The sequence below is a fragment of the Fulvia fulva genome, chromosome 1, assembly GCF_020509005.1.
Source record: "Fulvia fulva chromosome 1, complete sequence".
Classification (NCBI taxonomy): Eukaryota; Fungi; Ascomycota; class Dothideomycetes; order Mycosphaerellales; family Mycosphaerellaceae; genus Fulvia; species Fulvia fulva.
This window is the reverse complement of record NC_063012.1, coordinates 3,342,273-3,369,796: the sequence shown is the minus strand read 5'-3', so window position 1 is coordinate 3,369,796 and position 27,524 is coordinate 3,342,273. Positions and strand designations below refer to the sequence as shown.

The window sequence follows — 27,524 nt, the reverse complement described above, 5'->3', positions numbered from 1 at the left end:
CGTGGCGACCCAGAGATAGATCAAGCACGAAAAGCCACAAGGAGCGCCTTCGCTTATGCTGCGACGAATCGCGCGACACGCACAACCACCGCCGCGCCTTCTCTAGCCCTTCTAGAACTGTTCCTCATTGGTCGTACATGCTCGTGAAACCGAGCTCGAACCAGCCAACTCCTGCCGGAATTGCATGAATCATGTTCATCATCATGTTGCAATGCACACTTGTTCTTCATTAAGCGTAACGACCGACGAGCGCTAGCCATCCACCGTAGCGACGTGTGAGCTTGCGAACACTCGAGCGTAGGTGGTGGCGTCAGCGAGGAGGGAGTGGAGCTCTATCACCAGCCCTCAACTAGCCTTGGCGCCCGCTCTGATTGGTCAACTCTCAAGTTTTAGAGTCACGTGACCTACCGCACTGTGCCTGTTGGCGAACTCGCAAACATATACTCGTCGCTAACGCCTATGTCGTCGTATAATAAGCACTGTACGTCGGGTAGCGGTAGCGTGGATCGCACGCTACTTTGCAGTCTAGAAGGGTTGGTAGAGAGCTCCACTCCGCTACGCTTACCTTTGGAGGTTCACAACCGCCAACAGCACATTTTTGCTTCATGTCGACCTGTGGTGCTGACAATGCTCTGGAACACCGAGGTCCGCTACGCCATGCTCTACGACACGAATCCTACCGACGAACCCAGCTACCATGTGGCATCATGCCGTCTGGGTACGTCCTCGTGCGATTACGAGCGGATCTGCAGAGGTATTGCCGGGCAGCAGATCGTTGCATCTCACTTGATCACATGGGGTCCTGTAGCACGTCAGACCGTCCTGTTGATCGCTTGTACAGCGTCTCCTGACGCCCGAACACGGTGCGAACTTGGACCAAAGAACAGGCCTCGGAGTCGGTACAGGGGCTATTGCTAAAGTTGATACATCCTAGGTCGTTTAGAGAGCTAGCCTGTGAACGCCGGGCTGAACGACATTGTTCCTGACGAAGTCTAGCATTGCGTGAGCGCCTCACGCAGGTAGCTAAGTCTACGCGTCGCTTTAGTACGCCGACAGGTTCAAGCGACGAAGTTTGTAGCGAAGGCGGCGACACGCTTGTCGGCACCGAAATCGTAGCCGTGGCCCTTGGTATCAAATATAATGGGATTGTCGTAGATAAGGAGAAGAGGATACACTTCATCAAACAATCTGCGCCACGCTCGACAGCAGCCTGTGTACGCCTGAAGTCTCCCAAGACCTGCACCCGTCATCCTGTAGTTCAACGCCGTCGCAGGTTCAGCCAAAAGCAACCGCCAGGGACCTCTCAGAAACACCGTCTTAACCCAAATGCCTTAAGCCAAACGCCAGTGGTGTCATCGGAGGAGAAATGTCGCACTCATACTTCATCCATCGTGCCCGCTGGCTCGTCATCTTCATCGTCTTCGTCGTAGCTGCCAACGCTGCTCATCTCATCGCTGTCGTTGGAATCACCACCGGCCTCGTCGACGCTCTCCTTTGATGCATACTTCGAGACATATTCTATGCGAAATTAGCATGAGCAAATGATACTGCGACATGACCACTAATCTACCTTTGACTTTCACCTCATACCCTTTAGGCTCCCGCATCATGAGAGCTGCCGCTTCACCGTTCAGTGGATCGGTCGGGTTCGGATATCGTAGGAGTTGGGGTAGGAAGACCTCGAATATGTTGACCATGTCGTACATCGGCGACCAGGTTTGGTTGATGACGTCGAGACATACACTGCCTGAGAGCTCATCGATATTGGGGTGGAAGATTCTGTTAACGAAGCCAATGCTCGGGCTCTTGTAAGGGTATTGATCTGGGAGCTCTACGTGGATCTTCCAAAGACCACCTTCGAATGGTGCTGCGGAGCGTGTCAGACACTGTGTAACATCAAGCACTCGCAGGACTTACTCTCTGTTGGTCCCTTGAAGCGGACATAGAACTCTTGCCTGTAATATGTTAGTGAGCTGACATATCATTCACACAAAGGCGATGATCTGACGAACACTGTCAAGACAGGTCAGTCAGCATGCTGTTAGAGTGACAGTATGGGGCAAGAAGGTTGTGGAAGTAACGTACTGTTGTCGTTGACCAGTGTGACCTCATAATCGCTCATGAGCATCTTCATGACCTGCCCCATCTTCGTCAGTTGATGCTCCGAATTGGCAATGGGGTACTCTTATCGCATACATCTGTCTCGATCCTACGCTTTGGACTGCTCATCTTGCTGCCTCCAACCCACACGAGCGAGCGCTGTTTGTTGCACACCCGCTTCTTAGGTCTTCAGATCGTTGTTTCGATCGATACGCTGCTTTGGCAAAGCGAATTGCGGTAGATCTGATTGCTGCCACACTATGATCGGTTCCGAGATCGTCCAGAGCTTCCGAAAGCTCGAATAGATAGGTGTTCCTTTGTCCTTCCACTGAGCTCAGTGGTGGTTCAGTAGAGGTGGGCGGGGGATCGTGCGACTGGATTTCGTGTCGTTAACGGAGGACTTCGCGGATCATGTTCTGGAGTAGGCTATGGTGGCAGCAGTAGCGGCTCGTCCGTCGGAATTGGTGTCGTTGTGTTGGGAGTGATGATGATGGGCAGACGTCCAGGAACCGGAATACGATCATGTGAAAGAGGTGGTCACGAGCGAGCTCAAGCGGCATCGGCTGCCGCAGCTGCCGCGGCTTTGTGATAAGCACCTCACGCGATACAACCACACGAACAACCTGAATGGTTGGCATCACACTGCAAATGATCACTTTGATGGCACAATCACTCCGTTACATGACGAGCAGTCTGGTGAGCTTCACTCAGACCATCGCTAATGCTCACTCTAAGCAGATCTGGCCACCACCTTGCCAGCCTGATCGTTGCTTTCGTTCTCCTCATCATCTTCCCGCTTCTGCATCGATACCGCCAGAATACCTCCTTCGTTGATCCACTGCATCACTCTGCTTTCATCAAGCAGGCCCAGTATCCGCCATCCAACGACGAGTCTCCTTGCCTTCCTGTTGACCCAACCATATTCTCTCTCCAACCACTGTGAAGATGCGTGATCGGAGCGAAGTGGCTTGCCCGGCTTCTTCTCGTTCCTCTGGATCTCGGTGTAGAAGGTTGCCTGTGGTGGTCAGCAAGACGCCAATGTCGAAAATACTGCACAACGACTTACAAAGAAGTTTCTCTTGATCAGTAAGTACGCACTCGCCTTCAACTCCATCTGAAATGCAAGCTCCCTCTCGGCCGGATGTAGTAGGGCGATGTATCTATCGTCACTCGGTGTGATAGTCACACCATCTTCCGTCCTCTCTTCCATATCGATTTTGTCGAGAGCGGACGGATACTCTTTCCATAAGGTCTCATCGCTCTCAAGTCTGGCCAGTGCCGTGTCCGGGTCCTTGATGTCAGGCGCATAGTCGGTCATCGCCTCTGCAGAGACGAAGTCTGGATGGTCAGGCACCTTGAGGGCGCGCTCAAAGGTCTCGCGAAAAAACACAAACAAGCGACAATGCCGGTCTGGTCGATTCTCGCCACCCTCATCAGTGACTCGATGCTTGCTTTCTGTGTACGCGCCGACGGACTTTTTGAAGGAAATGAAAGGTTGTCCGCTGTCATTCGAGGTGTCTTCGAGGACATGCAAGAGAGGTGTGAAAGGCAGGATGGAGTAGAAGAAACGCACGTACTTATCCTGCTCCATGACGAGGGCCAGAATAGTAACTGGCACGTCGCCGTCGTTGGCCGGGATGTATGCGGCGTGATCGAGTAGGACAAGAGTGCCCGGGGCATGTCGCTCTGACATCAGATGCAGATACTGCTTCTCCATGCGCACAATATGAAGCGTGGTATCAATGTTGCTCCCAAGGTTGGTCTCGAGCCACTTGAAGCGAGGGTTAGAACTTGTATCGCCATGTCTCAGATGAAAGGAGTTCTCGTCAGGGCTGTACTTACAGACTTGATGGTGATACATGTTGCCGCTGGACTCGAGCAGTGATAGAGTACTACTGGAAACTGATGGAGCTCGGGGCGGATGAACTGGATGTCGGGTGTCTCGGTAGCGCGGACTGAATTGAGGTCCAGTGCTTCAGAGGAGCTGCCGGCCAGTGGATGTGTCGCCTTTGCTGTCGTAAGCTCTCGCATCCACTCCGGCGACTCAGATCTTGTCGCGTCCGCCGCATTTGTTGCCCCGTTTGGTTTGTCTCGGGGTTTGCGGTTCCTTGTTGCCATGAGGGTAGTCTTCGCCGAGAAGTCTGTGGTCAAGATGAGTATGTCAGTGCGCAGGTGATTGGAGAATTTGAGGTACTGGCGCGTTGTGTGAGCTTGCGTTCATCTCGTGGATTCTGCGACCAACTCTTGAGGTCACTCGAAGTATCGGGAGCTTCACTTGGCGTGAGCTTCCCGAGACTAGCCGCACTTTCACATGCCTCATACACCCCGCGGTGGGTGCGTGCTGTATTGTACATGATCTACCCGCATTCACCTCCTTCAACGCATGCTCAAGGACCTGTCCGTACCGTCTGCTCGCTCAGACCAGCCTCGGGCTCCTCATCGTCACTTGCCTTCGCCAGACCGTGCTCCTTGAGTAGTGTATCGATCTCTTCAGCAGTCCATAGATGGTGGTAGATGGTGCCACTCTTTGTCTTGCCCACTGTAGCAAACTCAATCTTCTCACTCGACAGCTTCGTGCTGTCCATGGTCTTGGACAACACCTTGACAGCCAGCTCACACGCCTGCTTGAGGTTGCAGTGCTCGTTGTAATCTTGCTTCAGTAGTGACTGCGCGCTGGCGTTGTTTGCTCCCACACTGGTCGCCTTCCAGCCGGTGTAGTTGCCTGATGGATTCGACTGGTAGAGCTGGAACTGACGCTGGTTGTCCCAACCTGCGTAGATGAAGGAGACGCCAAAGGGTCGTAGTCCACCGTGCTGTGTGTAGCCTTGCTTGAGATCGCACAGCCGCCGCACGAGCTGCTCGCAGGGGATGTCGGCGTTGTAGGTGAGCAGGTATCGCTGTGCGGCTTGTCGGGCGTAGTTGATGAGGATGTTGGCATCGGCGGTCATGCCCGCGACGGCGCAGATCATGTTGCTGGGCGTGGGTTAGCATCCGAACTATAGCATATACGCTCATACCGATGGGACATACTCGTTCAGGATGTACAGCTTCTCTGCGCTGGTGTCTTGCTCGAGCAGCTTGCTGGTGACCTTGCGCTCAGCGGCGAGGACGATGCCATCGTTGGCGAGAATGCCCAGTGCAGTGCCGGCGTGTGAGATGGCCTCGAGCGCGTACTCGACTTGGTAGAGTCTGCCTTCCGGCGAGAAGATGGTCGTGCGACTGGTGATATGTTAGCTGGATGCTGATAGCAATGTTTCAATGCTGCAGCGTACCTGTCGTAGCGTCTCGACATGTTTCGAGCGGCGCTGTGTTTCCTGTTGGGGCCCTATTGGTGGCTGCCGTCGACTGGAGGTGCTGGAGGAAGGGGTGTGTTGTTGGAGCAGTGGTGTTGAGGGTGATGTGGAGTGTTTGGTGATGGGAGATGTGGTTGCAGTGTTGCATGTGTTGCATGTGCTGCTGGAGAGCTCCAGGCAGAGGCGAGCCAACGCGTCCGAGCACCCACCGAACTGAGCTCCACGGGTGACGGCTGCCCTTCAAACTTTGAACTTTCTCTCTGCAGGTGCTATATACTCTTGCGACAACTCACTCCACACCACCTCTCCCCCTTATGGAGTCACCAAACAAACGGCAAAGATTGTCCTCGCCTACTCTGGCCACCCAGGACGATTTTGTCGCATTTGGAGCAGACGATGGGGACTTCGGCACCAATGTCGAGAACGCAGAAGAAGCTACAGCCCTGCACGCACCCTCAGGGCCGAAAGTAGATCGCGAACGACCTCAAAGGACGGGACATGGACGACCGGATCTTGACGTACGAAGTGATCCACGACATGCTCGAGACCGGCCCAAGTCGAAGCATGTCCTACCAGGCCACGAACCATGGATCTTGGTTCGGACGAAATACCGCAGGCGGTTTGTGCACGACACCCAGACCAAGGAGAGCCTGTGGTGGATCCCCAAGGATGTCATGCCTGGTGTTGTTGAATTTGAAACGTGGGAGAAAGAGCAGAAGGAGAAAAATGCCAATGCGAAGTGGGCTGAGCAGCAGTTGAAGGATATGCGCGACAACAGCAAAGCGACCGACGTCAATCAAACGGCTGATGAGGAGGGCCGAAGTCGACGTCGTAGGAGTGAGAGCTTGCAGAGAGAGGACGAAGAGGCTATGATGGCAGAGCTGGCAGCACAGGCCGAGCGGTATGAAGAGCAAGATGTCAAGGAGACCGTGAAAGCGATCGATAATCTCGACGAGCGGAAGCTGGAAGCTGGCTTGGAGAGTGATAGCGAGTATGAGGTTGTGGAAGTTACGGACGACGAAGATGAGGAGGCTGGAGCGGCGGGCGATCGAGAAGACCAGGCGGAGAGTGGGCAGGCCTTGGTTAATCACGATGTTGCTGCCCCGTCAGAAGCTGTCGACCAGCAGGAAGGTCCCGTCGAGTTTGGTGAAGACGATATCGCGTACCAACTAGCAGCCATGGGCGAAGAGTATGGTCTTGATCCTGGTGAATATGGCGAAGACTACGATCAAGAGTGGGAAGATGGTGCTGAAGGCTTAGCATTGAATGAGGAAGACGCGTCGAACCTGTTTCGAGATCTATTAGACGATTACAGAATCAGTCCATATACACCATTGGACAGAGTGATAGCCGATGAGTCGGAAGGCAGCATCCTGAACGACGATCGCTACACCGTGCTACCCAACATGCGTGCTCGCAAAGAAGTTTTCGATGCTTGGGCGCGCGACAAGGCCGCACAGATCAAGCAGGAACGTGCGGCCATGGAGAAGAGAGACCCGAGGATTCCATATCTTGCTTTCCTCCATGAAAAAGCAACGCCTAAGCTCTACTGGCCAGAATTCAAGCGGAAATACAAGAAACAACCCGAGATGACTGACCGGAAGCTCAATGACAAAGATCGGGAGAAGTTGTATCGCGATCACATCAATCGTCTGAAGCTTCCGGAGAGCACTCGGAAAGCCGATCTGCAGGCTTTGCTCAAGAGCACACCATTGAAGGCATTGAATCGAGACATACGACTGGACTCGCTGCCACAGAACCTGCTCTCTCATTTACACTTCATCAGCTTGCCGTCCAACACTCGAGACAGTATTGTGGAGTCGCACATCAAGAGATTGCCGCCCGCGCCGGGTGACGATGACATGACCGATGAGCAACAAGCCGAGGAGGGGAAGAGGCGCGAGGAGCGGAAGCGTCGCGAAAAGGCTATGGCAGATCGCGAGCGACAAGTCGACGAAGAAAGACGCCGCGCTGAGAAAGACGAAGTGCGAGCGAGGCGGAATCTCCAAGATGAAGAGCGGGAATTGCAGCGCGCCATGGCTGTTCCTAATCGTGGGCTCAAGAACGCGCTGGCGTGATAGGCGAATCATCACAACCGACTGCAAGTTGAGAACATTGCTCGTGCCTGCGCAGCAGAGAGCGGATCGCATGAATGCCAGCGACATTCCATCCTCCTTGACACAAGCTTCATTACAATCTTCGTAGCTTTCGACGAGTAGCTGGATGGCCATGAGTATCAACCAAAATCATTGTCGAATTGGCATCCGGTCGCTGATGTAATGTTTGGCCAGGTCGACAATCCTTGGACATGCCTCACGCGCGGCATGAATTAGAGCTTCCAGGTCAGTATTCCTTCCAACGTAGCAAACCCACAAGCTATACCAAGCTTTCATGGTGCAGTGTTGCCTCTTGCATGGCAGCCGACCGGTACGTGCGGCAAGCACCCAATCTATACACTAACGGTCAATGGGTGCGGAGTTAAGGTACAGCTCGACCCACTGGCTCAACGACTGACGTATCTCGCGTGTGGGTTTTTGCTGTGTCTGCCGCAAGGCACGTCCTTTGGCGCGTCTTCTTGGTTTGGAATCGAGACGCCAATGACAGTAGCGTGAATGTTCTCCGCCCTGATTGACTTTGTGATAAGTATCCATGTCTTCTTTCCCTCTGCTCCCTGGCTTCTTCGTTGTTGATATGGCATTTGGTTGTTTTTTGAGTTGAGATCTGGCGGGGTACAGGGTTATTCGTCATGACTTCTGCTGCAGCTTCGTCCGGGGCTGACTCCGAGCTTGGGAAGCATACTGTCGAGACCGAACGGCATACGCGCGATGATGAAGTGAAAGAAGAGGTCGAAGATGAGACTGCAAGTGATCGGGCAAGGAGACTGGAGAAGGAGGACAGAGCTTTGCGACCACGACCACAGACTTCTCGAAGCAGATCTTCGGCAAGATCTATTCGATCGTATCGCAGCCATACCGACGGTTATACGCACTTCAACGATGGCGTGGATGAGGAGAAACACGATCCGAAGCAGGAGGATGGAAGTGGTGCAGAAGCAAGCAAAGAATGGGAAGTAACGTTCGATGGCGATGCGGATCCTTATAATCCGAAGAATCGACCTACGGCGAGGAAGTGGCTGATTGTCATCATCATCTCGGCAAGCTCACTCTGTGTGACTTGTGCGTCTGCCTTGTACACGAGCACGTACAGGCAGCTAGAGGAAGAATTCCATGTCTCCAGAGTTGTTGCCACGCTAGGTCTCACCACTTTCGTGTGCGGGTAAGTGTTCATAGCCATGTCCCAGGTTCGGCAGCAACGAGTGCTGATACTTGTCCACCAGACTGGGTCTTGGACCAATGGTCCTAAGTCCCTTATCCGAGTTCTATGGCCGCCGCATCATATACCTCTGTGCCTTCGGGATGTACTTCATCTGGCTCATTCCTTGCGCGCTGGCAAACAACATCACTTGCATGTTGATCGTTCGGTTCCTGGATGGGCTTGCGGGTAGTGCTTTCCTGAGCGTAGCTGGTGGCACGGTCGGAGATATGTTCCATAAACACCAGTTGTCTGCACCGATGATGTTGTATACAGCTTCGCCTTTTGTTGGACCAGAGGTTGGTCCGGTCATGGGAGGCTTCATCAACCAGTTTACCGACTGGCGATGGTGGGACATTAATTCTCATGCATGTCACTTTCATGATTGCTAACAGAAATTCTTAGGTCTTTCTGGGTCCTGGTATGGTCTGGTCTTCACAAGGGCCTGGAAGCGCATGCTGAGTGGTGTTACAGGTCATATGGGCTGGTCTCCAGTGGTTGCTGATCTTTGCCTTCGTGCCCGAAGTAAGTATCGAGTCGCGAGTGTCGGTTTACACTCGATTCCTGGAGTGTGCGCAAGGCTAACCTGCCTCCCCTCGAAAGACATACGCGCCGGTCTTGCTACGACGGAAAGCGGCCAAGCTACGGGAAGAGACGGGCGACGATCGAGTAAGTCGCCTTGAGCGCTGCAAGCATTGTTCTCGTGAGCTCGCTGATCGTACTCCTACTTAGTGGAAAGCTCCGATCGAGATGATGAAGAAAAGCGTTGCGAAGACGATCCTATGGTCCTGCATAAGACCTTTCCAATTGTTGTTCTTCGAGCAGATGGTGCTTAATCTGTGTCTTCTGTCGGCCATACTGTTGGGAATCCTGTAAGTCGACGGATTCGAGGAACGACGCGGCAACAGCATAGGCTGACATCACTCGTCCTCAAGGTATCTCTTCTTTGGAGTAAGGTTGCCTCGTACCTGCGCCGATCGAGCTGTGCTAATTTCAGGCCTTCGCTCTCGTTTTCCAATCGAATCACGACTTCAACCAATGTAAGAGAAGCATTGACTTTGTAATACTGAATGCGGTGCCTGACAGCAAGCAGGGCAGACAGGGTTGTCTTTCCTGGGAATTTTCGTAAGTCCTCCATCGTGTATGCACGTGCAGACACGTGGAAGGGGTTTCAGATATCTGACTGACATGACCCCAGGTCGGAATGCTGGCAGGTGTCAGCTGTGACCCTGTGTGGCGACGAAACTGTAAGTCGACAGCGGTCAACTGCCAATCACGATCTGATAACCTGCAAGATACGAGACTCGTCGACAAGAATGGCGGAAAATCCAAGCCAGAGTTCCGGCTTCCGCCCACTATCGTGTGAGCCTTATAGTGCAGATGCTGATCGATCAACTTGGAATGCTAACTTGTGGTACTAGCGGAGCGATGATAGTACCTGTCAGCCTGTTCGGTAAGTTGAAAGAGGACTTGACTTGATCCTCGAGACTCCTCCAGGGCAGCCACATCTAACACGTGCATCTACTAGGATTTGGTTGGACGTAAGTAGTTTCTCCGTCGTGCGCTGTCAGACGCGCGGCAGTACATCTAACTATCGAGTAGGACATACCGTCGGGTACATTGGATTGGTGAGAAATCGATTTGGGCCTTGCAGCGCTCGTGTGCCGCAGCTAAGTACCACACAGTGCCGATCGTATTTTCGAGCCTGTTTGGCATTGGGAATATATGGTGCGTATTCTGTCAGCGCTGAGCGCTAATCAGGTGCCACGTGCTTCTTGAGGAGGCTGACACGGCCTTTGTTGTAGGTGCTTTAGTGGAATATTCACGTGTATGTGCTCGACCAAGCGACTGAAGATCCAGGATATGCACTGACAATCACAGTCTTGGTCGAAGCGGTGGGTCGATACGTCGGAGCTCGACCCCTTTCGAGCTCATGATGATGCTGACAACATATGGGTTCTAGTATCCACTGTATGGTAAGTGCTCGGAGATCCCTGAGACGTTGGGGCGGATGCTGATACACACCAGCGGCATCTGCGCTTGCTGCCAATTCCTTCGCGAGATCATCGTTCGCTGCAGGTGAGTCGTCCAGGATGCACCATAAGCTGCAGATTGTACCTTACATTGATCACTAGCATTCCCACTGTTTGGAGTCCAAATGTAAGTCGCACGCCATGAGGTGGTCCGTCCGTGATAGCCTGATACTAATTCGAATGTGCCGAATAGGTACAACAGTAAGTGAGAGGGCCAACGTCAACATGCTGGTAAAAGAGCGGTCACTGATTTGGAATGATCAATCAGAACTGGGCTATCAGTGGGCCAGTTCACTGCTTGCGTCCGTCATCGCTGAAGGGATGTGTGCAAGAGACTGATCGATATGCAGCTTCATAGCGCTCGCGATGATGCCCTTCCGTAAGTGTCAGGAGTCGCGGTGCCGTGGCAGTGGCTGATTGCAGTCGCCAGCTATCTTGTTCTTCAGAATCGGGAAAAGGCTAAGGGGCAAGTCACGCTTTGCACAGGCAAGGTGACCCGAATAGGAAATTGTACGTGCATCGAAAAGGCACGATTGCACCTGGAGCAGCCAGAAATAGTGGGCATGGTGGGTAGCACGGCTTTTCAGCGTCCCAGCATTCCAGGCGCCCCACTGTTGTACCTCTTGACCACAGAGAGGAACACAAGTCGTGGCCCCAGAAAGCAGGCGCCTCGTGTTCTGCAACAGCAGCGCGAGGCCGAAGGATGTTGCGAGAATGTGATTAGTGCAGAGTGCGACTGCCAGGTCGAGTCTAAGTCCAAGTCGTCCGCTGTAACATGGTGGGCGCCAAACATGGAGGACAGCAGGGCCGAGAGCCAGAGCCTGCCGGGACTAGACTAGATTACTCTGCTCACACAGCCCCTGTCGATTCCACGTGACACTGCTTGGTTGCACAAAGCATGGCGACATGCACGAGATCTCTGGGCGCAGGCCGCTCGAGGGCCATACAGATCGCGCGCCCCATATTCCCTTGCCTCGGCGCCTCGCGTGTTGCTGCTGGCCCGGAAAAGCGGTGACAGCGGGCTTGTGGACGGCGAGAACGTGGCGGGCAGGCGCAAGTGAGGCATGGGGGCATGGGGACTGCACAGCGCTGAATGTAGCGGAGATGGCAGGTGGCAAACAAGGACCGGGTGATGGGTGCCAAGGTGAGTGGTGCCTGTAGATGCGATGTGATGTGGTTCCTGGGCGGCAGCTCGATGTAGATGTAGGTACAGATGCTATAGCGTGCATGGAGCGTATGCAGTCGCCGGCGATGGAGATGAAGATGGGCGGGAGGAAGCTTGCGGGCGAGCCGATTCGGAGGCGCTGCAGTCTTGCGTGAACGCGTCGCTCCACCTCGCTGCGCCGTCGAGCAGCTGCCGTCCAGGTTCAGGCTGAGGTTGAGCGCCGCAACTTGCAAGTGTGGGGAGAGTTAAGGTTGGGAGACGACAGGGTGCGGACGGGAGGGAAGCGTGGATGTGGAAGTGGAAGTGGCAGGTCATCAGCAGAGCTTGGGTGCTGGTGATGGTGCTGGTGCTGGTGCTGGTGCTGGTGGAGTTGCGCCCAGGTGCAGTCTCAGCTCGCAGGCACTAGTTCTACATTCTCCGCAGAGAGCGGGCACGCGAGACACTAGCTAGTACTGGCCGCTGAGACGAGACTGCCCGTACCTACAATTACATGCACTACATGTACATACCGCACTGTGGAATAGCGACAGCCACAGTATAGAGCATCACTCTACAGAGCATACAGAGCTCACATCACCACCATTATTGTTGACGTGCACACAACCGCCGCCCCAATATACCCCAATACGAGCCTGTTCCACGTGCTGCCGCAGCCCCCGTCGACTCCACCCTCCTGCCGTCCACCCACCCACCTACCCGCCCGCCCATACATTTCCACCCTTCGCCATCGATCGCCGCGACCGCATGGACTGCGGTGCTGTGCGTGCCGCCGCTGCCTCTCCCTTGGTGCCAGACGTGCAGCGACCCAGGCCCGCCAGCATGGACGCTGCCACACTATGAGCCGTAGCGACGTTCCACATGCATACGAAACACTCGTTCGGGACTCCCAATGCTCGTCCATCGCATGCGCCCCTACGACTGGTCACAACACAAGCGTGCCATTGCCAGCGTGCCGGACTGATCCGCCGCGTGCGCTGCCGCTGCTCATTGGCACGTCACGTCGCACACACTCGGCTGCATCTGGGCGGCTTTAGCGAGAGAGGAAATACAGACCTTCGCTGCAAGAGCTGTCTTGGGCGCGACCACAGAGTGTCTGCCAGCATCCAGCATCGGCCCTGCGCTGCGTGTGGTGCGTGGGTTATTTGCACGCCGGCGCGCAGTCGCAGTAGTCGCAGTCGCAGTCGCAGTCGCAGTCGCACAGCGTAATCTCTGCACCAGCTCGCAGCACGCGTGATCCGTCGCCCGCGTCACGCATTCCTGTCGTGCAGGCTCGTGGTTCTATTCCAGAGTCGCGGGTTGGCCCTGATTGAGAGCCAACGACCGGCGCATCGTAGGCGGCATCGTACAGCAGCACACGGCGTGGGTCGCAGACGAGAGCAGAGCGGGCCTGTGCGCCAGGTCTTCCAGGTGCTGCGTGCGAGGTGTAGCCAAACCGCGGAAACGTTAATATGTCGCCCGACGCCGAAGATGCGTCTCCTTCTCCAGAACCTGGCCCTGAGCAAGACGAGTCAGGCATCATGGCAGAAGAGAAGATTGAACGCGCCTCCACCGAGGAGAAGTCGCCCAACGCCCAAGCCAGCAATGGCAACACCCAGCCATCCAAAAGCAATGCGAAGGATCCTTCGCGGCCGCGGCGAAAGAAGGCGAGGCGTGCCTGTTTCGCATGCCAGAGAGCTCATCTCACATGCGGTAAGTGGTCCGCCAGCTGAAGCCCCAAACTCAATTCCTATGTCGATCGTTGATAGCTAATTGATGAAGGCGACGAGAGACCTTGCAACAGATGCATCAAGCGCGGTCTTCAGGATCAATGCCACGATGGCGTACGCAAGAAAGCAAAGTACCTGCACGATGCGCCCGCCGAAGCACTCATGCCAGGCTATGCGCAGAATTATGCTATGAACGGCAGCCAGAACCTGTCCACTGTCGCAGGCGCCTCCGCCATAGGTCCTAACGGCATGGCCGTCTCACAGCCCGGCACGTTCTACCCACAATCTTCAGCCGGCAGCTTCCCACCGTACACGCCATCGCAGCAGCAAGGCCAGATGGGTCCACCTATCATGGACAACAGCAGCATGGTTGCCGACTTCACGTCTACTCAATCAGTGGACACTCCAACACAGTACCAGTCAACGTCGAGTCAGCAGGTCTCTCCTGCCCAGGAAATGGCAAACGCGATGGAGCACACTCCATCGATCGGAACAGGAGGGCCGTCTTTCGAGACTTACTTTGACCCCAACGACCCTTCGTTGTTCAACTTCAACATTTCCGACTTGAACTTTGGCAACCACTACGGTGCTCTCGAATTCGGCATGCTGGGCCACATCTCCTCAGGAGCCGTGAACACCCCGGAGGTTGATCAGATGAACTCAATCAGCCACTCAAATCAGGGTAGTGTGTCATACGAAGGTTCTGCCAACTACGACTCCAACACAAATTACAATTACAACCAAGCATTCCCCTCGTGGTCGCAGGCACCCGGCGCCGGATCTAGACACAACAGCGGCAATAATTTGTGGACTCCCCAGAACAATGGCTTGGAGGCCTATGCTATAGCAGAGCAAGGTTCATCAATCACTACCGCAAGTCCCCATTCGCAGAGTCAAGACTTTCTACGCTTTCAGTCTAGCACCTTGTCTCCAGAAACGCAGTTCGCACAGCCGGAACAGCATCAACAGTCTGATCTACTGCGACAGAGCTTGTCTCAAGCTCAACGCAAGCCTCCTGCATTTCCTGGCGACCCCAACGCGGAGCTGAAGAAACCTCGACGTAACACCTCAGAAATCTACACTTCTGTACAAGCTCCGTACTCATACACTCAGGGCTTCCACGCACTAACTGCGTTCTTGCAAAAGCGATACCCGAAGAACAAAGTCTTACGAATTGCCAAGGCACTTGCAAACATTCGGCCTTCATTCATTTCATGTAACCAGAGGCTGAACCAGGACGATCTCATCTTCATGGAGAAATGTTTTCAACGCACTTTGTGCGAATACGAAGACTTTATCAGCCACTACGGCACGCCCACTATTATCTGTCGCCGTACTGGCGAGATCGCTGCCGTGTCGAAGGAGTTCTGCCTCGTCACAGGCTGGCGTCGCGATGTAATACTAGGCAGAGAGCCGAATCTAAACGTCAACACTGGCGGTACGTCCTCGGGAACTCAGACCGGAGCCAGCTCGCGTGGGGTTGCTACACCTAGGATGCCCAATGTGGACCTTGACCCAGGTAGACCTCAGTCTGTCTTCCTGGCGGAACTTATGGATGAAGACAGCACAGTGCAGTTCTATGAAGATTTTTCAGATCTTGCATTTGGGGCAACTCACAATTCCATCATTGGCGCTACATGCTCGCTTCTGAAGTACAGGACGAAAGAGGATCCTGGATGGGGTCCCAACGACCACCTCACGGACGACGGAAAGCGGATCAAGAATCCGGGCGAGATCAAGTCCGAGCCCCTGATCAGAGGCGAAGCCGGCATGAATGCTCTGGGCGAGCGAGACGGCCGCGTTGAGTGTCAGATGTGCTGGACGGTCAAGCGTGATGTCTTCGACATTCCCATGCTCCTCGTCATGAATGTAAGCAAACACCTTCTTCGAGTCGATGTCTACATGTCACTGACAAGGTACAGTTCTTACCAATCATATGCTACCCACGTCATGGCCATAGCATGTGATCACGACCTCGATGGAGTTGTACGAATGCATCGAACCTTGTCCGCTGGATGGACAACATATAGACATGAAACGCTGTTGATGGGAGTTTGGGGTAGCTCGATGGACTGCGCGCTCTTGCTTTCCACGATAGGATACGATTGAAACTAATTCGCGGCTGGAGCTGGCGCGAGCGCTGGCATTGTTCTAACAGACTCAATACTTAATGACATGCCATCAACATATCAACATGAAGTTCGAAGCACGATATCACGTTTACTGTGGGGCCTGCGCGGGGGGCAGGCTCCGATGACGCCCGCATTTGCCCGCCAATGGCCATGCAATTGACATTCATCGCGCTGTTATTCGCTTCACAACGTGAACAAACTGTCTTGTACAACCGATAACATCAATGCGCCCAGACGGACCTCGTGATACGGTCGCTGGACCCGAGGAAGGACCACGACCACCCTTTCCGCTGAAGCTGAATGGCAAGGTCATCAAAGGATTCGGTCGTGGAAGCTCAGAGGTGAGTGTTGCTCTGCCTCCCCAGATCGCACGGCATACCAAAAGACCGCGCATGACACATTGGCGCGTGCAGGTCTTGCACAACTGCACAAGGAGGTTCGCAGCTTTGACGGTCGTCTGAGGCAAATAGCCGCTGTCATCATGCACCAGTCCGCTAGAGCTTGATGGGCGGTATGTTTGTCACGTTGGTGCCACAAAGTCCGCATACGAGAAAACGTCCAGAAGCCAGGCTTTTCTTGTGTCATTCCAGAGCGTCAGCATGCCAGTCGCACGCGGCTGATCGCAGCAGCACGTTTGGAGCACGCGCTTGTGTCTCAAGGCCACGCTTGCTGACCTTTGTGTTCCAATAGCTCGGTATCCCAACCGCAAACATACCTATCTCCGGGCTATCTGTCGGTGGCCATGAAGACGTAGAGTCTGGAGTCTACTACGGCTGGGCGGGCCTGTCTCCTTCTCAGGCCATCCTTCAAAATCCACCCGGCGGGCAGTCAAACTACGGCCATCTGACATCGGCGGTCCACCAGGAGCTGAACGCTGTGCTCAGCGGCAAGGGCCCAATTGATCTACAGCATCACGGAGCGGTATACCCGATGGTCATGTCCATTGGCTGGAACCCCTTTTACAAGAATACGGTGCGGAGCGTGGAAGTGCACATCTTGCACGGATTCCAGACCAACTTCTATGACAGCCACATGAATCTGGTTATCCTAGGATTCATCAGGCCGGAGTACGACTATGTCAGCAAAGAGAGCTTGGTCGACGACATTAAGACCGATATCAATGTTGCTGGACGAAGCCTGGCACGGCTTGCCTACGCGAAGTTTCTCGATGATCCGTATCTACTGGACTTCAAAGGCAAAGATGAGATTGCTAGCTAATAAATACATGATACCCTAAACACTCTGAATGTCCGTGGCGGCAGCCTTTCAGGACACAGGCCATCTTACGCTCCACCTTCACGCTTTGCATATCTGTGGGAATTTTGTCAACTCAACACGATCCTGCTCGGTCTTGGACTCATGCTTACTCGTCTTCCATCCTCTCCTCGTACTCTGCATCCCGTTTGGCTTGTTCCGAGTCACTGACGTCTGTGATCCTGGAGGAGCCTCCGCTCGTGGTACCAGCGAGCTCCTGGCCTTGCGCATCGTAGCTACGGCTGTCCTGTACTACCGGCTGTCCCAGGGCTTGGTTCGATGTCTTGACGTGCGTATTGCCAGAAGGATCTGTGTAGGTCTGCTGCATCGAGGCCTGGCCTGTGGCTTGACCATTGTTGTTCGAGCGGGAGCTGGAGCTTGAGTAGCTGTAGCTTGCTGAAGAGGAGAAGCTCTGGTTCGACGACATGTTTGATGTGTAGCCTCGAGAAGCGTTGGCTGCAGTAACACGGGCATGCACACATTGTCCTGGTCTTTATGTCGCGCTGCTCAGGACATGACGAAACAGTGGCGACAAGCTCACGAAACCTGAAACAACTGTGGCGTCGCTGTGGCTGTGATTTTGGGACACGAATTGTACCGATGACCTTGAAGTTACCTATCGATGCTGCAGATGTCACGTATCATGTCGGTATGGCACCCAGCTCTTTTCAATGCTGTGGTCTTTACGAGTGGCCTGCGGTAAAGTCGCAGAGTAGTAGATGCTGCTTCACATTAGAACTATTGATGCATTTCCCCGCCATCTACCAGGACCCAAATCGTCGCTGCTACTCAATGCATCCGTTAAGCCCAGTATTCCTCTTTCCACATCATCGCCCGGTATCTCAACACATTTTCATATCGAGATTCACTTATTCGTATCGGCTTACGAGCATTGATTGGGATCATGGAGCAGTCTAGGTGGGCAGGTCCGCCTTCCGAAGCAGAACAGGTAAGCCATCGCCATGCGAACTAAGCAATGCAGAAGGTATACTGAGATCGAGTAGATACCTGCCGATGCATCGTCATCCTCGTTGTCTGCTGCAGCTACAACTTTCGCACCCGACATGAGCGCCCCACCTCCCGATGTAGCGACTGCCGATATGTTCTCGCAGACTGGTGCGGCACAAGATGATTTGTTCGATGATATAGAGCCCGTGGAGGAGTCTATGCGCATTCGTTCTGATGACGACCTCTTCAGCGACGACTTTACACCGGCGCCTCAGCCAGTAGTCGAAACCCCACAACCGATAGTCTCGAGGGGAGGCCGAAGCAATCGAGCTACAGGGCGAGGGCGTGGAAAGGGCAGAGGTCATTCTGATAATCGCGAGAGCACGAATCGTGGTGGACATGCAAAGTCGTCAGGCCGGCCCTCCGAGCCTACCAACGCACTCAACGAGCGCATCACATCACAGGCACAATCGCAGACCCCGGCGCCAGAGAATGCACCGTCTGGGCCCCGGAATGAGTCTACTCCTTCTGTTCGTGGTGATCGTCGAGCGACTGGGGGGCTACGAAAGCCGAAGCTCACTGAAGAGGAGCTGGCCGAGAAAATGGCGCGCATATCGATCAAGAACGCATCGTTGACCGCGGCTCATGCACGGGCGGAAGCGGACGCGGCCTCCTTTGCGGAGAGGGAACAGCAAGCGAAACATATCACGGACCAGAGAAAGAAAGAAGAACGCAAAGACCGGCAGCAAATGATGGGTGAACGTGAAAAGAACCGGCAGCGGAAGCTGAAAGCTATGGAAGGTCGCGAATGGGATGCCGAGAAGAAAGAGGATGATTTTGGCCAAGGTGGTCGGTATGATAAGAAGGACACATTCGCTGGCGACCAAGAAGACTACACAGATGGTCGGGAGTACATCTATCGAGAACGCAGAGGCGGCGATCGGGGACAAGGAGCTCGAGGTGGCAGGGGTGGCAGAGCACACAACAATGTCGAAGCTCCGCGACCAGAAGACTTTCCCTCGCTGCCTCAGGCCACGAAAGCGGGAGCCACATCAACGCAACCCCTTGCGACGACCCTCGACAGTCCTGCACAGCAATCATGGGCGGACCAAGTTGAAGCAGCACCGACGATATAGTCTCCGAGGCGCGGCCCTTGAAACCAAGGAAGGACTCACATTCGTGCACTGTATGCTGTACTCGAAGATACTGACACAATTACAGCGTTAGACGATCATACGCGCTCTTCAACGTCACTCTCCGTAGTGCGCTGTCCCTGGTAGCTCAGGACAGCCGCTGCCAATACGCCTCTGAAGACGACTACGCGGCCTTTAATGAAGGCGATCTGATCAACGCAATGACGCGGGCACGCGCCGAAGGTTTTTCTGTTGCAGAGAGCGGTTGATTTCGTTTAAGCCAAATGTATGCGCAGTTCTGACCAGCTTGGCGTATGTCAGACCCATGGCGATATCGTCGAGCTCTTGGCTCCAACATTTGATGGATAGCAAGAAGAGCACTGATCCGGGCAGTGCTATCGACTTGTCAGCAGTGCATTGTTTGGGATGCTATCGGGAGGGGGGTAAATTGTGCGACTTGAAGTAGAGGGAGCAGATGTGGAATGTGTCGTCCCACATCACCCACGCAGGGAGACACGAGCACAGCGAGGGCATCACCAGCGGTGAAACTACAGCGCTTCACGCGGATCAGATAAGATATTTCTGATTAAGACGAAAGCCGCGCATCAGCTAGTGGACATACGTAGCGAGCGTACCAGCCTGTGTCAAGCTTCCGGAGATGCGTGATATCTGACTGAGTCAAAAGCCTTAACCACTGTATGGACCCACGGTGTACAGGAGAATGCTGGCTCCTGAGTCGCTCATGCATGCGTGGGCCGTTGTTTGACCAATTTTTTCGAGTGGCCGAGTGTCGGCCAAAGCGTCCCATTGAACCCTGCCGACCTGTCGTCAAGTCAGCTCTCCACCTCACGCAACATATCGCACTAACTTCTTTCTTGACACAGCTGCCGCATGACTGATTGCACTGAGTGACTTGACCCTCAGCCGCAGCCGCAGCCTCAGCCTCCGCAAACATGCAGTCCATCGCGCGGCCTCTCTGTCGCCAGGTCCTCCGCCAGCAGCGCCGTGTCATCGCCAAACAATCCTCCACGGCATTGGCCGTGTCCGTGTCTCGACCCGCCGTGCAGCGAGTCCAGCAGTACGCGACTTCGCACCGCTCCGACGAGAGCTCTGCCCGCTCCGCCGTCATCAATGTCCTCAACAACATTGCCTCGAAGCGCGAGGTGCAGCAGTACCTGGCCCAGTTCACCTCCGTCTCCTCCCAGCAGTTCGCTGTGATCAAGGTCGGCGGAGCCATCCTGACCGACTACATCGATGTGCTATGTGCATCCCTTCGCAACCTCAACCAGATGGGCTTGTACCCTGTCATAATCCATGGCGCGGGGCCGCAACTGAATAAGATGCTGGAAGAGGCGGGCATTGAGCCAAGATATAATGAAGGCATTCGCATCACTGACGGCAAGACCCTGGGCGTTGCTCGCAAGCTGTTCCTGCAAGAGAACTTGAAGCTCGTCGAAGCATTGGAGTCCTGGGGTGTGAGAGCTCGCCCGATCACGTCGGGAGTTCTCCTCGCAGATTACAAGGACAAGGACGTCTACGAATTCGTCGGAGAGGTCAATCAGGTCAATGCCCAGAGCATCAAGGCCTCCATTGCAGATGGCTATATTCCAGTCCTCACCTGTATGGCTGAGAATGACGAGGGTCAAGTCCTGAACGTCAATGCCGACAAAGCAGCGGCCATGCTCGCCAGAGAGCTGCAGCCTCTCAAGATTGTCTATCTCTCCGAGAAGGGTGGTATCCACGACAAAGAGACGGGGAAACTGATTGAAGCTATCAATCTGGACGAGGAATACGATGACTACATGAAGAAATCGTGGGTCATCCATGGTACTCGAAGCAAGATCAGGGACATCAAGACCTTGTTGGACGACTTGCCACGGAGCTCTAGTGTTGCTATCATACACCCAGAGAGCTTGGAGCGTGAGCTCTTCACCCACCCTGGAGCTGGAACTTTGATTCGTCGCGGTACCAAGTTGCAGCAGGCGTCGTCGCTGAGGGAGTTCGAGAACATTGAGCAACTGAAGCAGACTCTCCTTCGCGACAGAGAAGGCCTCGATGCAGCCAACGTGGTCGATCGTTACCTTGAGATCCTGGAGTCCAGGCCTTTCAAAGCCTATTATGACGAGAACATGGAGGCATTGGCGATTGTCTTGCCTCCAGAGGGTTCTTCCGACTCGATGGGACACCTTGCCACCCTGACCATGACCAGGAACGCTTGGCTGTCGAACGTGGCCGACAACGTGTTTCAAAACCTCATTCGTGACTTCCCCAAGCTCGCCTGGACTGTCAAGCAGGATGACGAGAACTTGACTTGGTTCAGCGAGAAAGCCGATGGTTCGATTGCACGCCGCGGTGAAGTCTTGTTTTGGTACGGCATTGACACTCCCGAAGAGGTTCGGGAGCTCATGGCAGAGTTCATTCAACATGGTCGCAAGATGTTCGGTGACATTAACCTCGAGTCCCAACTTCACCGAGCTGCATCAGCGGCGGAGCGTATCAGGTCGCGCGCTGCAGAGTTGGCCAAGGGTAGACAGCCGCAGTCTCGAGCCTTCGGCACCAGTGTTCGCCCGACGAAGCGTGTACGACTGGACGGTCTACAACAGGTCAGAACGTACACGACAAACCCCAACCCACCTCTCGGCATCAAGAACAGCGAAAAGGACTATCCGGCGAAGGTAGCAGTCATTGGAGCGCGAGGGTACACTGGCAAAGCTCTCATCGACCTGCTGAACCGCCATCCTAACATGGATCTCTGCCACGTCTCCTCGCGAGAGCTCGCAGGCAAGAAGCTGCAGGGTTATGAGAAGAAGGAGATCATCTACGAGAGCCTGACCCCAGACGACGTTCGTAAGATGGCCGAGAAGAAACAGATTGACTGCTGGGTCATGGCTCTGCCCAATGGTGTCTGCAAGCCATACGTCGATGCTATTGAAGAGTCTGGCCACAAGGAAGCTGTCATTGTGGACCTATCCGCCGACTACCGATTCAACTCCGAGTGGACCTATGGTCTGCCTGAACTTGTGCAGCGCAACAAGATCGCATCGGCGACTCGCATCAGCAACCCTGGCTGCTATGCCACAGCTGCCCAGCTCGGCATTGCGCCTTTGGTACCACACCTTGCCGCCGCTCCAGCCAACCCGACCGTCTTTGGTGTGTCCGGATACTCGGGAGCAGGGACCAAGCCTTCGCCCAAGAACGATGTGCAAGTCCTTACCGACAATCTCATCGCTTACTCACTCACCGACCACATCCATGAGAGAGAGATCTCGACGCAGCTGGGCCGCGAGATTGGCTTCATTCCTCATGTCGCCGTATGGTTCCAAGGTATCCACCATACCATCTCCCTCCCGTTGGCAGAGAAGATGGCCAGTCGAGACGTGCGTCAACTGTACCAGGATCGTTATGACAAGGAGAAGCTTATCAAGATTACGGGAGAGTCTCCCCAGGTCAAGCACATCGCAGGCAAGCACGGTGTCGAGATTGGCGGGTTCGCTGTTCACTCCAGTGGTAAGCGTGCAGTCATCAACGTCACGATCGACAACCTTCTCAAGGGCGCGGCGACACAATGTCTGCAGAACATGAACCTGGCGCTGGGTTATGCCGAGTACGAAGGTATTCCACTGGAATGAAAGCGGCGTGCTTGTTGACGGACCTGTACCGTAGTGTGACAACGGACCTCTTGACGCACGGCAGCTCAAAGCTGCTACGATGGGATGTTGTAGCGCCAGCTATACTTGGCTGCTGGTGGCGTGACATTGGAAAAGTGAGCGTGGCTCCCGTTGCGGAGCGTCGGAGTTCATGCAGTTCAATATCCAAACCTCGTCGGACTCGATAGATTACAGTGTACTTATGGCGGCCTTCACAGGCTTCAAAGGAAGCTAGGGAAGAATCATACTTCCACTGTGCCTTTGGTTAGGAATGTCTCGTCGTCTCGTCGTCTTTGGGTGTATGACGAACTGCCGCCGAAGCACTGCCGAGCACCGAGCACCGAGCACCGAGCACCGAGCACCGAGCACCGAGCACCGAGCACCGAGCACCGAGCACCGAGCACCGAGCACCGAGCACCGCACGTCGAAGCTTCAATGACGATGTTCATCACGAAAAGTTGATGAGACGCGCGACGACAATGCATCGCTCCATCGCGCCATGAGTGTACTGCATGCCAAGCCTGCGCCCTCGATCTTGTTGCTCCGATTCCTCCGAAGCCCGCTGCACGCGCCCGAAACGCCGATATGCCAGTTGAGGCACGTCTCCTCCGCCCACCGATGCTTGCGAGCGCCTACGACGCAGGCAGCATGTAGAAGGTCATCGAGCCTCGCGAGTCCAGATCAATCGACATGGTCAACATCACCGTCACCTCCGAACCGACAGACGATCACAAATCACGACAGAACATGCAGACGTGCCTTCAGCGTCTCGAGCCAGCGCGGCGCAGAAGCGTTCTGGCGCCGCCTGCGACCAGCACGAAACAATGCCAACTCAGCGAGACCTGACGACCTGCCGCCTTTGCCCGGCTTCCTGGATGACAACTCTGGGCTGGGCGGCCGCATCATCAAGCCCAGCAACGAGCTCAAGCTGCGCTGCACCGAGTTCGACGAGCATGGGAATGTGACACTGGTCAACGGCGAGTTCCGCAAGAGCGAGCTCATTGCGAGATATTCACTCATGCCGCGTGACTTGCGAAAGATCGACAGCAGTGTGCTGCCGCACATTCTGGTCAGACCGTCGGCCATCCTGGTCAGCCTGCTGCATCTGCGATGTCTGATCAAGCACAATCGCGTACTGGTCTTCGATGTCTACGGTTCCACCGACTCGTATGCACAGAGCCTGTTCATGTACGATCTGGAAGGCAAGCTGCGGCAGAAGCAGAATGCCAGTGCTGCTGGCAACCTGCCTTATGAGTTTCGCGCGCTGGAAGCTGTCCTGATCAGCGTGACCACCGCGCTCGAGAGCGAGTTTGAGGGTGTTCGGGAACCGGTCGTACGTGTGCTGAGGGAGCTCGAAGAAGATATCGACCGAGACAAGCTGCGCTACCTGCTCGTCTACTCCAAGAAATTGGGCACTTTCGAGCAGAAGGCACGTCTTATCCGCGACGCCATCGACGACCTGCTCGAAGCCGATGACGACCTGGACGCCATGTACCTCACGGAGAAAGCGCAGGGCATCGAACGAGAAGAGGACAACCACGAAGAAGTCGAGCTGCTGCTGGAGTCATACCACAAGGTGGCAGATGAAATAGTGCAAATCTCCTCAAACCTCGTCTCGGCCATCCGCAATACGGAAGAGATCGTACGCGCCATCCTCGACGCCAACCGCAATAGTCTGATGCTACTCGACCTGAAGTTTAGTATCGGCACTCTCGGCCTCACAGCAGGCATGTTCATCGCCGCCTTGTACGGTATGAACCTCGAAAACTTCATCGAAGAGTCCAGTTACGGCTTCTTTGGCATTTCAGGCCTGTGTGGCGTACTCACGGGAATAGCATGTATCATTGGCTTCAGGAGACTGCGCAAAGTTCAAAGGCTCTCGATGTGGGGCGAGGGTGGCCTCAACAAGGGTCAGAAGGATCGTAGCGCGAGAGGCAGCTGGCGAGAGGTTGAATCTCCTTCTGGCACGAACATTGCTGATGCAGGTGACAAGTCGCTGGGCGAAACTGTCGCTGGCATCCGTCGCGCTGATCGCTTGAAGTACTGGAAGAACTCCCAGAATGAGCGTATCAAGATGTCACAGGACGAATTGCCAAAGACACGATCATCTTCACCCTTCGGACCACTCAGATGATAGAATACGGACGGAGATATACTCCTCTCTGCCGCCTTTGAGGCATGCTGCATCATGGAACACTTCGGGAACTTGAAATTAGCGTTGGCGTTCAGGGCTCGATAGAAGTGTACCTATATCTTTGCTCTTAGCGCAGCTCCATCCTTGTTCTGCTTCACTGGAAGCGTCGCCACATCTACGCTACGAGGACGACTTCACATCCTGCACATGCTCGGCGTGTGCCATCTTGGTGTCGGCATCAATGTCGACATGGTGCGAATCCTCAAGACCCATGATCTGTCCACCTTTCTCAACGTGATTTGAGCCACCAAACTTGGTGTCCATCTCTTCCAGAAGAACGTTGCGAGTCTCAGGGACGAAGACTATGAAATCGTTAGCAAGCTGAAGCTCCGCAAGGGTGATATGAGCTCTTCTTACACCACACAAAGACTGCAAGCAAGACGTTGATGCCCGCGAACATGTAGAAAGCATAGAAACCGCAGTTCTGGCACATCATTAGCGCCCATTCACGTCCTTCGCGGGACTCTACACGATACTCACCTTGAGGAAGATCGGGAAGAACTGTCCAACAATCGCCTGCGCAATGTTCTGAGTCTGACTCGCCATACCCACAGCCTGTGCGCGAACGTTCATGCTGAACACCTCGGAGGTCCAGATCCAGACTGTAGCTCCCCAGGTCGGCTTGTAGAAGAAGATGAACAAAAAGAGCAGGAACACGATCGAGATGGCGACGGAGTGTGACTTGCTGCCATCTGGTAGATTTGGAGTTTGAGTTTCGACTGATGCGACTATGATCATGCAGACGCCCATGCCGATTGCGCCGACGATGAAGAGGAACTGGAGGATCGTCAGTATGCTATCGTGCTTCAAATTGGCGCTGCAGTCGTCCTGAAGTGAGGGGGGTGACCATACCTTGCGACCGAATCGATCAGCCGTCCATGCGGCGTTGAGGGTGAACAGGATCCCACAAGTCGCGTTCAGGGCGTTGATGAGAGCAATCGTCGAATCGCTCTGGAACACTTTCTTGTACACGATGGTGCTGTATGTGTTGAGAGAGCCTTGCCCAGTAATCTGCTGGCCAGCATTGAGAACGAAAGCAAGCATCAGACGCTTACGGACCGAGCGATCTTTCCAGAGTGCTGTGTACGAGAATGAAATGGCCTCCTTTTCGAATTCGACTGCTTCTCTGATCATGAGGACTTCATCTTCCACCTCTTGTTCGGTCGCGCGGATCTGGCGAAGCGAATGTCGCGCCTGGTCGATCTTTTCGTGTTTTACGCTCCAGCGAGGAGATTCTGGTATGAAGAAGACTTGGGCGAGGATTAGGATTGGCATCAGAAGTTGGAATATGATGACGATCTTCCAGTCCCATTCGCCGAGTCCTTCTACGTGCTTGGCGCAAGCGAAGTTGATCCAGTATGCTGCAAGACAAAAGTTAGCTATGTTCTGAAGCTCGGTGCAATGCCTCAATCAACGGTGCTCATTGTGGAGCAATGCGTATGCAGATCTCGAGTGACGATGCTAGAAATGTCCAGCACATACCTATAAAGGAGCCAACCGAGTAAAAGCACTGCCAGAAGGTCATGATCTGACCTCTGATCTCCGGTGGCGCACACTCCCCAATGTAGATGCTGCCAGCAGCTGGGACCATGTCAGCATACAGCTGTAACGACATCGATACCCCTCTTCACTTACTGAGTGCTAAGCCCTGTCCAATACCAACAACCACACGACCAGCAATGAAGCATCCAATCTGGCCACGCGGAGAGAACGTTTGCATAAAGGTGGCCACGATGACGCACACAGATCCAGACGCCATGCCAACCCTTCTGCCAAAGTAGTCCGCGATCGGTCCGCCCATGAAGAAGCCAGCGACAATTGCACCCACGGTGTATGAAGTGTTGACCGCGCCGATGATGTTGGCATCGGGATCGTTGAAGTACGCTACCCAATTAGAACTGCCTTGGACAGCATTGTAGACGGAAGCATCGTAGCCATAGAGCACCATGCAGGAGGCTGCCACGATAGAAATGTACCTGAAGATAGATTGTTAGAACGATAGCAAGCAATGCTAAGCAGCCATGCACATTACCAGTTGTACACCCTGGTACGACTCGTATTGAAGCGTGCCATCTTCGACTCGACTCCTCAGTAGTATACGCGACCAAGACCTTCTCAGCGACGAGGGGAAAAAGCACAAAACAAGAGACAGATAGCTCCGAGTCCACGGCAAGAGACCCAGACCGTTCTCATATACATACCCCATCTAGCACACCCTTTGGATCCTCTCCATCCCTCATGGGTCAACTTTACAGCGAAGCACACGCCACATCTGCACAAGCATGGCAACAACGCGGCCCGGTGCCTGTCTTCGCCACGCCAAACGCTTGTCTCTGCAGCTTATATATTGCTCCATGCAGGACACTATGCCGAGAAACCGTGGACGTCTTCTTCCACCAATAGAAGTGCGATCCTGCCGTCTGGGGTCAAGATCTGGGGGTCACGATGGGGAATTGTCTGGGGTCGTCGGGTAAGATTGTGCTGATACTTGCCTACTCGCGTACAGCAGCGAACAGTGCGCAAGACCCCTGAGTCGAGTAGTAGCATGTTATATGTACCTGATGAAGGTGAGCGCAGTATGCAATTTGATTTCTTAATGGCTGGCCA

The 27,524-nt window shown here is 54.4% G+C and overlaps 11 protein-coding genes across 11 annotated transcripts; 7 read left to right on the top strand and 4 right to left on the bottom strand.

Moving 5' to 3' along the window:
- Window positions 1-1,375: 1,375 nt before the first annotated feature.
- CLAFUR5_00693 (Ubiquitin-conjugating enzyme E2 8) lies at window positions 1,376-2,229 on the bottom strand (the record flags this gene model as incomplete). The annotated part of the gene is made up of 6 exons (XM_047899841.1): window positions 1,376-1,518; window positions 1,571-1,867; window positions 1,918-1,955; window positions 1,992-2,013; window positions 2,086-2,137; window positions 2,197-2,229. 6 exons carry the CDS (start codon window positions 2,227-2,229, stop codon window positions 1,376-1,378), a joined length of 585 nt encoding a protein of 194 aa, XP_047757237.1.
- A 601-nt stretch (window positions 2,230-2,830) lies between these two features.
- CLAFUR5_00692 (putative proteasome subunit alpha type-3) lies at window positions 2,831-5,392 on the bottom strand (the record flags this gene model as incomplete). Its single annotated transcript, XM_047899840.1, has 6 exons — window positions 2,831-3,115; window positions 3,167-3,871; window positions 3,943-4,293; window positions 4,506-5,073; window positions 5,131-5,319; window positions 5,373-5,392. The coding sequence occupies 6 exons, from the start codon at window positions 5,390-5,392 to the stop codon at window positions 2,831-2,833; spliced, it is 2,118 nt and encodes a 705-aa protein (XP_047757238.1).
- Window positions 5,393-5,707: 315 nt separating this feature from the next.
- Window positions 5,708-7,471, top strand: CLAFUR5_00691 (Pre-mRNA-splicing factor dre4; the record flags this gene model as incomplete). The annotated part of the gene is made up of 1 exon (XM_047899839.1): window positions 5,708-7,471. The coding sequence occupies one exon, from the start codon at window positions 5,708-5,710 to the stop codon at window positions 7,469-7,471; it is 1,764 nt and encodes a 587-aa protein (XP_047757239.1).
- A 668-nt stretch (window positions 7,472-8,139) lies between these two features.
- CLAFUR5_00690 (Efflux pump atB) lies at window positions 8,140-10,947 on the top strand (the record flags this gene model as incomplete). Its single annotated transcript, XM_047899838.1, has 21 exons — window positions 8,140-8,669; window positions 8,731-9,054; window positions 9,111-9,126; window positions 9,180-9,230; window positions 9,309-9,374; window positions 9,438-9,577; window positions 9,641-9,656; window positions 9,703-9,745; window positions 9,799-9,830; window positions 9,904-9,952; window positions 10,001-10,067; window positions 10,127-10,158; window positions 10,234-10,246; window positions 10,308-10,333; window positions 10,391-10,433; window positions 10,511-10,533; window positions 10,587-10,600; window positions 10,669-10,681; window positions 10,734-10,784; window positions 10,841-10,865; window positions 10,932-10,947. 21 exons carry the CDS (start codon window positions 8,140-8,142, stop codon window positions 10,945-10,947), a joined length of 1,590 nt encoding a protein of 529 aa, XP_047757240.1.
- A 2,404-nt stretch (window positions 10,948-13,351) lies between these two features.
- Window positions 13,352-15,576, top strand: CLAFUR5_00689 (Transcription activator of gluconeogenesis; the record flags this gene model as incomplete). Its single annotated transcript, XM_047899837.1, has 3 exons — window positions 13,352-13,592; window positions 13,662-15,478; window positions 15,532-15,576. 3 exons carry the CDS (start codon window positions 13,352-13,354, stop codon window positions 15,574-15,576), a joined length of 2,103 nt encoding a protein of 700 aa, XP_047756087.1.
- Window positions 15,577-15,965: 389 nt separating this feature from the next.
- CLAFUR5_00688 (Riboflavin kinase) lies at window positions 15,966-16,959 on the top strand (the record flags this gene model as incomplete). The annotated part of the gene is made up of 2 exons (XM_047899836.1): window positions 15,966-16,082; window positions 16,432-16,959. 2 exons carry the CDS (start codon window positions 15,966-15,968, stop codon window positions 16,957-16,959), a joined length of 645 nt encoding a protein of 214 aa, XP_047756086.1.
- A 65-nt stretch (window positions 16,960-17,024) lies between these two features.
- CLAFUR5_00687 (uncharacterized protein) lies at window positions 17,025-17,422 on the bottom strand (the record flags this gene model as incomplete). The annotated part of the gene is made up of 2 exons (XM_047899835.1): window positions 17,025-17,052; window positions 17,109-17,422. 2 exons carry the CDS (start codon window positions 17,420-17,422, stop codon window positions 17,025-17,027), a joined length of 342 nt encoding a protein of 113 aa, XP_047756080.1.
- A 477-nt stretch (window positions 17,423-17,899) lies between these two features.
- On the top strand, window positions 17,900-19,079 carry CLAFUR5_00686 (uncharacterized protein; the record flags this gene model as incomplete). The annotated part of the gene is made up of 2 exons (XM_047899834.1): window positions 17,900-17,944; window positions 18,000-19,079. 2 exons carry the CDS (start codon window positions 17,900-17,902, stop codon window positions 19,077-19,079), a joined length of 1,125 nt encoding a protein of 374 aa, XP_047756079.1.
- A 950-nt stretch (window positions 19,080-20,029) lies between these two features.
- On the top strand, window positions 20,030-22,705 carry CLAFUR5_00685 (uncharacterized protein; the record flags this gene model as incomplete). The annotated part of the gene is made up of 1 exon (XM_047899833.1): window positions 20,030-22,705. The coding sequence occupies one exon, from the start codon at window positions 20,030-20,032 to the stop codon at window positions 22,703-22,705; it is 2,676 nt and encodes an 891-aa protein (XP_047756078.1).
- A 517-nt stretch (window positions 22,706-23,222) lies between these two features.
- Window positions 23,223-24,857, top strand: CLAFUR5_00684 (Mitochondrial inner membrane magnesium transporter mrs2; the record flags this gene model as incomplete). The annotated part of the gene is made up of 1 exon (XM_047899832.1): window positions 23,223-24,857. One exon carries the CDS (start codon window positions 23,223-23,225, stop codon window positions 24,855-24,857), a length of 1,635 nt encoding a protein of 544 aa, XP_047756077.1.
- Window positions 24,858-25,037: 180 nt separating this feature from the next.
- On the bottom strand, window positions 25,038-26,990 carry CLAFUR5_00683 (Quinate permease; the record flags this gene model as incomplete). The annotated part of the gene is made up of 7 exons (XM_047899831.1): window positions 25,038-25,219; window positions 25,275-25,341; window positions 25,398-25,694; window positions 25,770-26,278; window positions 26,400-26,498; window positions 26,553-26,893; window positions 26,950-26,990. 7 exons carry the CDS (start codon window positions 26,988-26,990, stop codon window positions 25,038-25,040), a joined length of 1,536 nt encoding a protein of 511 aa, XP_047756084.1.
- Window positions 26,991-27,524: the final 534 nt, after the last annotated feature.